A 12,419-nucleotide genomic window follows, 5' to 3' on the forward strand; every position below is an offset into this window, starting at 1 on the left:
ACTTTTCATCAAAGAACCTGATGGTACCCTCTTGATTGGAAGTTCCATCTAAAGGAGCTGTCTCTCCTGTCCTTGCCCTGTTTAGTTTGGAGGGACTATTTGGATGGTTCATTTTAATAGTTTTCAGATGCACATTGGCTCAATTTTAGTTCAAATTATATTGCTAGAGAGGTGAGAGAGAGACAGAAATAAGTTCAGCCAATGTTTTTATAAAAAGGAAAATTAACACACTTGAGTCCCATTTGAGTTGTGTTTTACTCAGAGGCATCTCTATTGTGTTGACTGCCTATCAGGCACCATGTTAGCACCCGGAGAGTCAGAGAGAGATGTTCCTTCCCAAAGAACTCAAACTCTAATATGAGAAAAAGACAGAACTACAATTCAGAGTGCTGAGTCTCAGATTAGAACTGTACATAGGACACTAAGTCAATATTGAGAAAAGAGAAAAGGAGCCTTTGCCAGTGGTGGGGTAACCAGGGAAGGCTTTTGATAGAAATGATAACAAAGCTGATTCCTAAAGGACAGGTAGGAGGTGGCCAAGCAAAGAGTAGGAAGGCCAGGCAGTGCAGGAGGAGAAGCAGAGGTGGGGGTCGGGTGTGTGAACCAGAGCCGTAGAGGAGCATGTACTCCCTTAGGCCAAGGGGTGGGGCCAGAGGCAAGTGATAAGAGGTACAAAATGAGCCTGGAGGGAAAACAGAAGCCATATTGAGGTTATATGCCATGGAAAGGAGTTAGTTGTGTTCCCTGAACTTTCTGTAGGACCACTGCAAGATTTCTGACTAGACAATGGGCTCTGAACACATTGGATTAATTTCATATTCCCCAATACCATAGTATTTCCTACCTCAGGACCTTTGCACATGCTAACCCCTCTCTGTCTGAATGCAGCTGTTTCCCTTTCTTTTCATAGCTGTCTCCTTAGTATCTTTTACATGTCAGGTCCTAAGAGAGACCTTCCCTGACCACCCTTTCTAAAGCTTTTCCTGTTTCTTTCTTCATATCATTTATAACATTTATAATTTTTAAAATAATTTGTTTGTTTTATGTTTACAGCTTTCTGTAACCCCAAGCTACAAATCCCCTGAAGGTAGGGCCTGAATATTTTGAACCCTTAGCACAATGCCTGACACCTGGTAGGTGCTCAGTAAATATTTGTTGAATAAATGATGAGTCGTCAGGTTTGCCTGTTGGTGAGACAGCTATGGCTGCCAAGTGGAGAATGAATGAGGGAGAAGCCAGGACAGGTGCTAGAGAGCAGAGTTAGGAGGCTGTCCCGACATGCTGGTGAGAACTGGGGCAGCCACAGCCATGGGGGAAGATGGAGACACACGTGGATGGAGTCAATAGTAAAACACAGAATCCCTGAGGATTAGTTAGATGTGAGTGTTTGTAAGAGGTGGGAGTTAGAGATGACACCAGAACATAGAAAACACGATGAATGGTGGATCGTTCATTGAAGCAGGGAATGTAAAAGAGTAAGAACAGATTTTTTTGAGGAGAAGTAAATGAGCTCTGCTTTGGACATGTTAGACATGTTGGGTCTGAGGATACCCGTGGGCTATCTGGGTAGGAATATCCAATAAACCTTTTTATTTATGGGTTTGGAACCCAGGAGAGAGAGATCTTGGCAAAAGATAAAGATCTGAGAGTCACTGGCCTACAGATTCATTCGTCCACTCATTCAACAAATATTCACTTGCTAACTTCTTTGTCCCAGACATTAAATACAGTGGTGAATGAAACTATTTCACGGTCAAGTTTTCACAGATATCACAGTCCAGACTGTGATACCATGAAAACAGAGAAAATAACTTAGGATATATATTTTTTTACGTGTGTGTGGAGAGATGAGCACAAACCCTAAAGAACACCATGTAGGTGGTGCACAAGAGAGAAGCACCCCCCAGAGAGGAGGATCATTTGGATGAGCAGTGGTGCAGGTGTTTTGCCCTCCGAAACTCGTGTGCCAAAGTAAACGTAGTTTTCAAAATATATTCCTTCCTTTTTTTGGTGGCAGGATGAAAGGACATGTGTCCACATTCCCTCTGTACAGAAATTCATGTTTAGTCGTCCTTAAAGTAAGGAATTTCAAAGGTGGGAACTGAGACAAGTATCAGCCTGCAAGTAAGTAAAGCGGACAGAGATGAGCAAGAGTTGGAGGTCAACCCAGGTTTTTCCATTCGACTGTGTATTTCCTTGTTATTGTTGTGTGTGTTTTAAGTCAAACGTAATGTACATTGTGGCTGGATTTCCTTTGTTATGATCTGTGGGATAAGTGTGATTTAATGTTGTCACAATAGAAATGTTATACCCTTTACCAAGACGGTTTGAGAGAATTTTCATTTGCTTATTTATTGTTTGTCTGTTTTACTTCTCAGTTCTCTTAATCCAAGAAACACCTCAGGCACTTACCAAATAATAGTCAACTAAATACCTGAGTGTGGGTTGTTTTGAGAGGTGAAATTTCTGAAGCACTTCTTCAAAGTAAATTTTGTCATTTGATGTTAAAAAGCTATTTATATTTATTGCATATCCTAGAAACTAGAACTGATTTATCTAAAATATCATTGTTTGATATAAAAATTAACTGATAATTTTCTTCTAAATCTCAGTAAAAAAATAAAAGCTTTCTTATGTAAAAGTCCAATGTAACAATAAACAACAACAAAAAAGAGTAATTTGTAGGTCCATTTACAATCCTCTAAAACATGGTGATTTTTTTGCATAGGTTTATGTGCATGACATTGAATAAATTTACGGGTGCATAAACTATGTCGTAGGTAAACTTGCTTCTCCTTAGTAGTGGACAAAATCTGTTCTTTATCAATACTATAAAACCTTATTTATGGATTGCTTGTTACATATTCAGATTGGCCTGTTTTCTTATGTTGCATTCCTTAAAGGTACGTTTCTTAAACAAAGAATAGTTATTTCAAAAACCTCTTCAACCAACAACTTATTTGGCTCTAATCTTAAAGCAGGTGATAATCGGACTAACCCAATAGCTGGATCTCTCAACTAGATTCTACCTGAGACTTAGAGAGTCAGAAAACTTCAGAGGTCGAGAGGGTAACAACATATCATAAATTATGTGATCCTTGATATTTATAAGTTTTATGTTTCTGAATATACCATAAAATAAACAAGCAATTGATAATAGGTGTAATATCAGGTAATTTAAAGGAAATAAATTATATCCAGCAAGAAAGAAGCAAATATAAAATTCAGAGATTAAGTTGTTTTGAACCATTGATTTATTATCTTTTCTCAAAAAAAAAAGGGAGAATCAACCCATCCACTCACAAAAAACTTGTGTTCTCGAAACAAATCTAAATCCTGCCTGTGCTCAAAAGATTTTGTTCCTGTGCTCTGAGGGTTGAGGCTCCCTTTTTCTCATCTGGCTTTTTAAAGAGTCACTCTGTGGTGCCTCTAGAAGTGAAGGGAACATCTTTAAATCTTGTTTAATTTGAATGAATGGATCGCTAATCCTGATCAGATGTTTCTTTAGAAAATAATGTTTAAAAACTGTTATGGAATTTAGCTATCCTGGCTAATTCTTAGGTAGGCTGTTTTCATGCCGGTTGTTAAGGTCTCAGAGGTCAGCCAAGGTAGCCATTTATTTTAAATCATCTTTTGTTTCTGATTTCCTGTTAATTTTTTTTTTAACCATTTCGAGAATCACCCAGTTGTTGTGTTGTAGCTTTCCATAACCTCCAGATTCAAATAAAAAACCATCTACATCACTGAATGACTGTACCCTCCCACCTACACGCGGACTAGCACAGAGTATGAAATTAGACATCACATTTTTTAATCGCAATGCAACTAATAGTTAGAATTCTGTCATCAGATGTCCTTTATTTATGACACTTTCTTCCTTTTGTTTCTGTTTCCCCAGGACATTTGGGCTTCCAGGACAGTTTTGTCACATCAGGTGTTTTTAGCGTGACCGAGCTAGTAAGAGTGTCGCAGAGTAAGTATAATTTTGCTTTGATTTCATACAGGTTTGCCTTGGGTCTTTGCTAACTTTCTGCCTAGGCCTTCTAGAGATATAGATAAGCTTTCAGAACCCCTTTTTCATTCACCCATTGGAAGAATTTCACCACACAGTTTGTTTGACAGCCAAAAATTTAAATCAGGAAAAATGAAATAACATTTTCATGTGAGATATAGGGAAAGAACTGAAGTCCTGAGTATCTCACATAGTCCCTAGTTTATGGTGTGAACCTGGTTAAAAAAAATTCTGAGGCTTCCCTCATTTCTAAGAAATTCTACATTTTAAAAGAATTTGGCTTTGACCTTTAAAGAATGCTAATGCCCTCAGCCTGAGTGACACAGTACAGCGTGATCATTACCAGCTTGTCAATAATCACCAACAACAGTGAATAAAGAGTACCTGTCATCACCCTGTCCCATTGATCAGAGGGGTCACTGATTATATTTTTGCTATGACATAATACAGACAGTTCAAGGAAAAGGTATAGGATTCTCCCTTTCTCCCTCTATTTCTCTCTCACAGACATGCACATACACACACTGATGCCTTCCCTCAAAAACATCTTTGTTTTTATTTAAAAGCATGCCTATAATAACTATAATGTTTTAGGTCCCAATAACAAGATGAAAAGGTAAATACCCAATATTAAAATTTATATTTTTAACCCCCCACCTTCTTCAGAATACCACTTACAGATAAAACTTACATTATCATGGATTTCAAGCTGCATCAAATCCTTTGTGGAGTGAGGTGGAGTAAAAATGAAAGTTTTCATTTCAGGTTCATGCCTGCTATTCACTGCATTACAGTCTTGCAAGATTGACCAAGTAGACCAGTCAATCTCATGACAAGATGTTGGGTTAAGCAAGCCATGCCATTCTGTTCTCACAGGCCTGTTCTTTTTTCTTATAGCTGGAAGACTGAAGAATCCAGAAAGAGGGATACTGGGTTAGGGGGTCTGGGGTTGAGGGACAGATAGAAAATCTAATGACTATTGAGCATTCATTATCTGCCAGGCACTGTGCTAGGGTTGCATGTGTGTTACATAAATTAATCCTTGCAGTAAACTTGTCAGATAAGAAGTTACTCTCATTTATCCAAATGAGTTAAGTTAATGGGTCTATTTAATTTGTTTATCCCAAGTCACACAGTGGGTAAATGGTTAAGCTAAGTCTGTGTAATGCTGGAGTCTGTATTTTTAGACTGGAACTTGAAGAAATTTACAGTGTTAGACTAGATGATAGGGAAAATAGCAGGAAGGTAACTATCAGTGTTAGAAATCTGGGAGGCAGGGGACCTTGGTTGATGTGAGGGTGTTCGGCATAGGGGAGCTGGAACTCTAAGGAATGAGGCACCAGGAGCAGCAGGTTGTGAGCGGGGATGGAGAAATTGCTGCTACGTCATGAAGTGTGCTTTCTTAAAGTAACTACCACTGAAAAATCTAGATCACCTGTCAGCTTGGAGGATAGGTGCTGCCCCAGCACAGCTGATTAGCCAGTTATTTGCCACAGACAAAGAATAAAGCATGTGCACACACATGCTGGGTTGTGTGTGTGTGTGTTGACTTTTTAAGATCTTTAAAAATGACCACTATCCCACATTTTTCTTGTAATTTTAATAATAATAGTCACATAGACTATTACACATATGTATTAGAGTAAAACTGTCCTCGTGGCATTACAGGGAAATACATCCATTGAGCCCTGTTGGTATCTAAACATAGCCTTGAAGAGAATCCTCATTCGATTGGAGCACTAGGCCCTTTTCTTCTACCTTGGCTGCTGTAATGCTTACATGTGCCCGTCATCGCCATCGGTGCTCCACGGCCTGTGGGTTGTATGAGAGGCCCACACTACTCAGAACCATCCCCAGAATCTTGCCCCTGTTATGCTTTCTGTATGTTTAAGGTCTTATATGCCAAGGCTTATCAGTTCCAAGCTCGATTAGACCTACATTCAGTCTGTGCCAGCATAGTTACCAAGTGAATTGTGAACCTGCTTTTGAGGGGGTTGCGTTGCTGATGCCTGGCATCAGGAGCATCCTTTGGCTCTTGAATGCCTTTCGATTCTGCACACTGCTGTGTCATCGCTCTAGGACTCGCTCACACATGGCCTCATGCTGACTGAAACTGTTTGGCAAGAGTGGGACTGGGCGGTGTCAGCTCAATTGCAGCTTCTAGCCAAGCTGCCCCCTTCCTCTTGCAGACTCTCATCCAGGTTTTCCAGGGTACATGTCACAAGATTGCCTTGACTGCTGGGGTAACGATCCCCCAGCAACGGTTTCCACACACCTTTCTAAGAGACTTAACACTCGGGCCACACAATGGAGTCAAAATCCTTAACCATTCCTTACCGCACTGCCCTCTTTCCAACACTAGAAGAGCTAAGCATCCATTCCGAGGTGCAGCATATGCTTTCTACAGACAGATGGGGCTGGGGTGCATTCTGCAACCTTGAAATAGGAATAAGCTAACTAGCACATAAGTTTATTAAACATGTGATGTTAGTCCTGCTAGGAACATGAACACTGCTGTTAGAAATTATAGTAGCTAGCATTGATTACATATACACCCTGTACCAGGCTTTGTGCTGGGCACTTTGTAAGCATGGTCTCATTCAGCCCTCCCATGGCTGATGTTATTGTCCCTTTTTATAGGCGATGGAGACCGTGGCACTCAAAGAGATTAAGAAAGTTGCTCTTTTTAACTCTGGAGTCCTCAACAAGCTGACTGCAGACATTTTTGCCATGACCTCTCCTGTAACTACATTATAGACCCAAACAGAATCCAAACATTCTGTGCTTTTATTAAATAATCATTTCTTGTTAGGGTTGACAAACTTTTAGATTATTGATTTGTGCTTTTACATAAAAATAGTTATGTAAAACTATTTTTATGTAAACCAAAACAAGTAAAATACTTAATTAATTTTTTTACTGGATTTGTTTTTAGGTTTTTTTTTAATGACTGAACTTCATTTTTTTAGAGCAGTTTTATAAACTTCATTTTTTAGAACAATTTTAGGTTAACAGAAAGTACAGAGTTTCAATATAACCTCTGCCCCATATAGTTTCCCCTGTCATTAACATCATTTGTTAGTGTGGTGCATTTGTTAGTACTAGATGATCTGAGATTGATACATTATTACTCACTGAAGTCCATCGTTCACATTGGGGTACATTCTATGTGTTTTTACAAATGTGTCCACTATTAGAGTATCATACAGAATAGTCTCACTTGCCTAAGAAACACCTGTGCTCCAATTCGTCATGTCTCCATACTCGCCACCAGTGATCTTTTTACTCTTTGCATAGTTTAGCCCTTTACCTGGCAGTTTTTAGTGGCCTCAGTGTCTTAGAATTTCTTCCACTGTGTTGCACATTCCCTCTTAGCCTCCTCTTGGGTATCTCAGCCCCATCCAGTCCCCCCAGTCCCACATAACTAGGACCACATATGTGGCCTGGAAATTTCCCCCTTAATGGTGGCCTTTGCTTGAAATTGTTTCCTCTTTATTAATCTTTAATATTCAATTTTTAAAATGTTATTATAAATATTTACTTTTCCCAAGTTTCCAGCTAGTTTCTGTTTTTAGTTTTCCTCCTTTTAAATTTAATAGAGGAGGGAGGTACTATTTCAGTATTTTCTCATGAGGATTCACTGAAATAACTATGTGCTAAGTTTGTTGTTTAAAATCGTGTTACTACTGGGTGGCAACAACAGGGAAACTCAAGAGAAAGCTGCTGGCTTAACTTCACACATTCGGAGGTGAGAGTCAGGCAACAAGGTTGTGAGACATTAAATTATACTGATCAGATGCATGGACCTGTTGAAATCAGGGGCTCCTGGTGGTCTTCTGCTGCATGCCCCTCTCACCCTCGCCTCCTGGCTACCTATCTTTTAATTTTTTTCATTATTTAGAGCCCATGATAGGTAAGAAATGAGAGTTCTGTTTCTCTTAGCAGCAAAGGAAGTATTGTAGCATAAAAGTAAATGTGTATTTCTGCTTTCCCTACCTTTTCCCCCATGTGATAGGACCATCTGAAAGTCATTCCTAGTTATTTATTACTTTGTTCTGGGGAAGGCTGGGGGATTGGGGTGGGAGTGATACAGACCTCTAGACTCTGTGCCAGAGAGAAAGAAGTCTTCTCTGCTCTGGGGGAAGGGGTTTACAAGTGCTAACAGTGCGGTTCAGAATCACTAAAGTTGTTTTAGCCTAAAACCGTGAGGAAAGAGACAGGAACCATCTGTTGAAATGGTTCTTACATGATGCTGCATTTTCAAACAAAGCCTTCTAGAAGCATTTTCAGATGGGTCTCTTTCCCCTGAAGTTGTTGCAAAAGGAGCCCGCCCTTCCAGCTGCGCGCCCCCCGTTCACTCTGTATCCGTGTTTTCCTCAAGGTGTGTGCTTTGAGACTGCCAAACATCCTTCCCGGTCTGAACCCAGAAAATCCTCTCAAAAAATCCACTACTTCTGCCCATTTCCTTCTGAAGTGCTGACTGTTTTACTTGAAGTTGGTGGGTGACTCTGAAACTTTAAATACTTCACTGGGAAAGAGGAAAACCACAAACACACACAGGCCATTGTGACTCTGGCCTGGCGAGTTCTAAGTTTCTAGCAGTGGTTTGTACATCCGAGCTGGCTGCAAGGGTTAAGTAAACTTCATGGCTGGTGATGACTTCATGGCTCTGGAATTTTGAAAAGCCAGGGTTCTCAGTGCGCTGTGGCCAGCCTGAGAGTCCTTGGGTGTAAAAACCACTCTCGGCTACCCAGACTGATTTCTGGTTCCTGTTGCCCTGCTGCAGAATCCATTAAAATCCAGCAGCTGAACTGTCCTGGCTCCACCACAAAGCTAGGCTGCCGGGGTGGCTGCAGGATTCCCGAGCTGCTTGTCAGTGGAGAAGGGGAGCGAATGGAGCCAAGCAAATGCTGCAGCCTGGCATGAGGTGGCACCCTAGTGGCTGTTTTCTGCCTTAGAAATATGCACTCTTTCTATATTTTCACACAAGAATCATCTTTAAGATTCAAACTGCAGTTCATTTTTAAACTTTTTTAATTCTGAAGGGCCTTTGTTTGTCTTTGAGTACCCATATCCATACGCTCGGATTTTCTGGCCAGCAATTTAGTAGAACTATTGGCAGGATTCTAACCTGACATGATGGAACTACTACAGCAGAATTAACTCAGCTCCAAGGGACAATAAGAAAATGAAGCTCTTTGATAGGAACAAGCCCAAACTTGACTATTACAAAATGTTCTTCAGAGAAGGACTCATAAGGAAATTGGTATAGGATAAGAGATTCCAGGCATCCAGTCCTTTGTGGTGCCATTTAAATAGCTGCAGGATTTTAGATCTCTGTAAAAGTGGAATAGCTTTGAAACTTTCTCTTCTAGGCAAGTGGCCTGTTGGTTCTCCTCTGTTAAGTAACATGAGAGCTATGATCACTGCATGAAATTAATTTTTAAAATAGGTTATACTATTAAGTAAGCTCTTCTTTCGAAAGAAACCATTTGGACTTGAGCATTAAAGAAAGAAACAAAAAGATTATAATAAAAAATAGACTGCAGCCCTCACATGAACAGTGGCTGTGACCTTGCCTTTTGTTTGCCATTACACAATTCAATGGCAGTCCACTCAAACTATGCTCTCGATCAATATCCTATTAAAGCAGCACAAAAAGTCTCCATAAACTTAGTGGTTAGCTATGTTTATAAATGGAACTCGGCATAATTAGATGGTCAATAACAGGCGCTACTAGTAATTTTAAAATGAACATCACACATTTCTATCTGCAGAAGTCCATGGTACCTCTAACAGAGTGAGAGTATGGTGTGCAGCAGACAAAAATGGGAGTCCCCTTAAAAAAATCGTAATTCCAACCTCCAAAATGCAGTTTTAAAGAAAATCTGTTCAGTTATGGAATAGAAACTACTGACTGGCCCTGTGTATGTTTCCATCTTGCCTATCTACGCCACCCTATTCTGAATATGTTACGACATTGCAGATGTTTCATTTTCTAGTTTTCATCAGCTCCTCGTAGAGAGACGTAATAGTAAATATTGCTGTACTCTTAGGAAGACGGTTTAGTGGTTTTCCTCTACTATAATTCAAGAAATGTTCAAAATAAGTACTGAAATTGAATTAGTTCAGAAGGATGTTTTGTTATGTAATTTTTTTCTTTTAATTTTCTTGACATATTTAGGGTGAATATTTGGACAGTTACGCCAGCAGTTAACAGAACGGACTGGCAGCAATAGAAATTTTCATCAAGCTACCCTTTCCTCTGGATCCTAGCTCACAGTGTGGGTGGCCAAACATGATTTTTCTTATCCTACTCCCCTCACCAGTAGAAAAAGAGCCATATAAAATAAGAGTGGTCCCATCTCTTTACCCATAAATTGAAATGTGCATATACCGTGTACTTGATGTGTGCCCTGGCCGTGGTGTTATGACCCCTATGTCAGCTGAAATTAGAACTGTGGTAAGAACAAGCTTATGACATCAGTAGATCCATTGGTCAGTGTTGTCCATGAAGGTCCAGGCCTTTCTGTTACACTCATACTCCTACCCCCTTCCTGGTTAGAGCTGGCAGAGAGAGTTCTCCTGGCAGGATTTAGGCAGCCTTTTGTTCTCTGTGCTTAGCTGAAGATGCTGCTGAATTTATCAAACTGACCGTTCTTACCATAAAGATTTGACTCAGGGAGAAACAGACATGTAATGCCTTGATATAGCGCTAATTTGTTATCATGATCTCTATTTGTATGTTCATCTATTTCTAATCTTTTCTAGGTAATTCATATTATGTGTCCTGATATAATATATTATATAAAATATGTATTTAAGATGGCAGCATGGTATCATAAAGTGATGCCAGATATAGAGTTGGGGATTTGGCTCTGCTTCTTGTCCACTGTATAACTTTGGGTCACGGTAACCCAAATCTTAGCTGCGTTTTCCTCATAGGTAACAATCATTTATTCAATCAACAGATGTTTATTAAATACCAACTATGTGTGGGCCTATGTCTGAATGCTGGAAATAGTAATCACTCTTAGGAGTGTCTTGAGGATTAAGCAAGAGAATGTCAAATGTCTAGCATATAGTAGATGCTCAACAGTGATAACTACCATGATTATTATTGAAGTCTCTGTCCCTGATCTTCACTAGGTGCTCAGAGATGATCCTTGAGCTGACCTCACTATCAGCAAATTAATTAAAAATGTGTCTGTATGTGTTGTGTGGGTGTTTAAATTAAGAAGAACCAATTTTAGATTCGTGTTCTAAAAATGAGTTTATTGGACCAGTCTAGTGACCCCTTCATAATTAATAATTCTGATAGAGTAAGAGCATGCCAATACTAAATCTAATTCATCTGCTTTAGGAAGCCAGAAAGTTCTTATTCCTCAAGTTTTCAGCCCAAACCTGTACTTCTGCATTATTTTGGGAATTTCTGTTCCAGGGTATCTAATGGGTAACAAGATGTCTTAAAATTCTCAACTTAACACTGACAGATTAACAACTTTTTAAGTGGATAGCCACAACTTGGTTATTTTTATTAGAGTTTTAAAGTAGTACTTAGTTCTATAGTATTTGAAAAGTTTGCTTTCTCTTATGTTAAGGGCATAAGAATTTCCCGTGAGCAACATGGAGCATGCTGGAGGTCATTACTGACAATGTGGTTTTTAAATAAACCTTTATTTATGCACTCATAGCCTCAATTCTTTTAAGAGCAGATATTCATATTCAGTAGGTAACACTGGGGAACTAAAAGGCATTTTAAGGGTTTCCCAAAGACTGACAGAAATCCTATATTTCCCACAATAGGACCACAGATAATGAGATTTGGGCTGGAATATATTATCCTAGTTAACTCTTTCTGTTGGAAAGATTGTTGCTGGTGACCCTAAAAGCACGTCTGGAGTGAAATTGGTGGAGTCTACACTCAGCAAAGCCATACATTAGGTCAAACACTGGAACTGAGTTAATCCAGTATGTGATTGATTAGAGTATATATTAACACCCAGTATTTTTCAGTGGATGGAGGAGAAAACAACGAACAGTTCTTGGTGAAGATATTGAGAACTATTACTATAGACAGCTGGCCATGTAGGTTGTTGGGATGAGGCTCTATTGATACAGTTTGGTTTCCTAAGAGCTAATAATCATAAAATCCCAGTGCACTCTTGGTTAAGGAGCTTATGTTTAGAAGCCCTTCCCTGGTTTATAGATCATGTTGTGAAAAGACCTCTTAGGCCATCAAATCCATCCCCTGTCAGGGAAGACTTAATCCCATGGCTGAGGCTGTATCAGATAGTGAACAAGTACCACATTTGACCTCAACCAAAAGCTAAGATGGGATGATACTCTAAAATGCAGAAAATCAATTTCAGTCCCAAGGCAGAAGCCACTAATGCAGGAGATCAGT

The 12,419-nt window shown here is 39.5% G+C and overlaps 1 protein-coding gene across 10 annotated transcripts in view; it reads left to right on the forward strand.

The window, feature by feature from the left end:
- Positions 1 to 12,419, forward strand: part of NFIA (nuclear factor I A) — a 351,544-nt gene that overhangs the window by 227,637 nt on the left and 111,488 nt on the right. For 8 of the 10 annotated variants that reach the window (XM_057500256.1, XM_057500257.1, XM_057500255.1 and 5 more), the window contains one exon: positions 3,899 to 3,973. The exons of the other annotated variants lie outside the window; for them this stretch is intronic. In XM_057500256.1, the coding sequence (XP_057356239.1) occupies positions 3,899 to 3,973 (75 nt within the window). The remainder of the gene's footprint in view (positions 1 to 3,898; positions 3,974 to 12,419) is intronic. 10 annotated transcript variants of the gene reach the window in all.

Source organism: Manis pentadactyla, chromosome 4 (assembly GCF_030020395.1).
Source record: "Manis pentadactyla isolate mManPen7 chromosome 4, mManPen7.hap1, whole genome shotgun sequence".
In the NCBI taxonomy this organism is placed as follows: Eukaryota; Metazoa; Chordata; class Mammalia; order Pholidota; family Manidae; genus Manis; species Manis pentadactyla.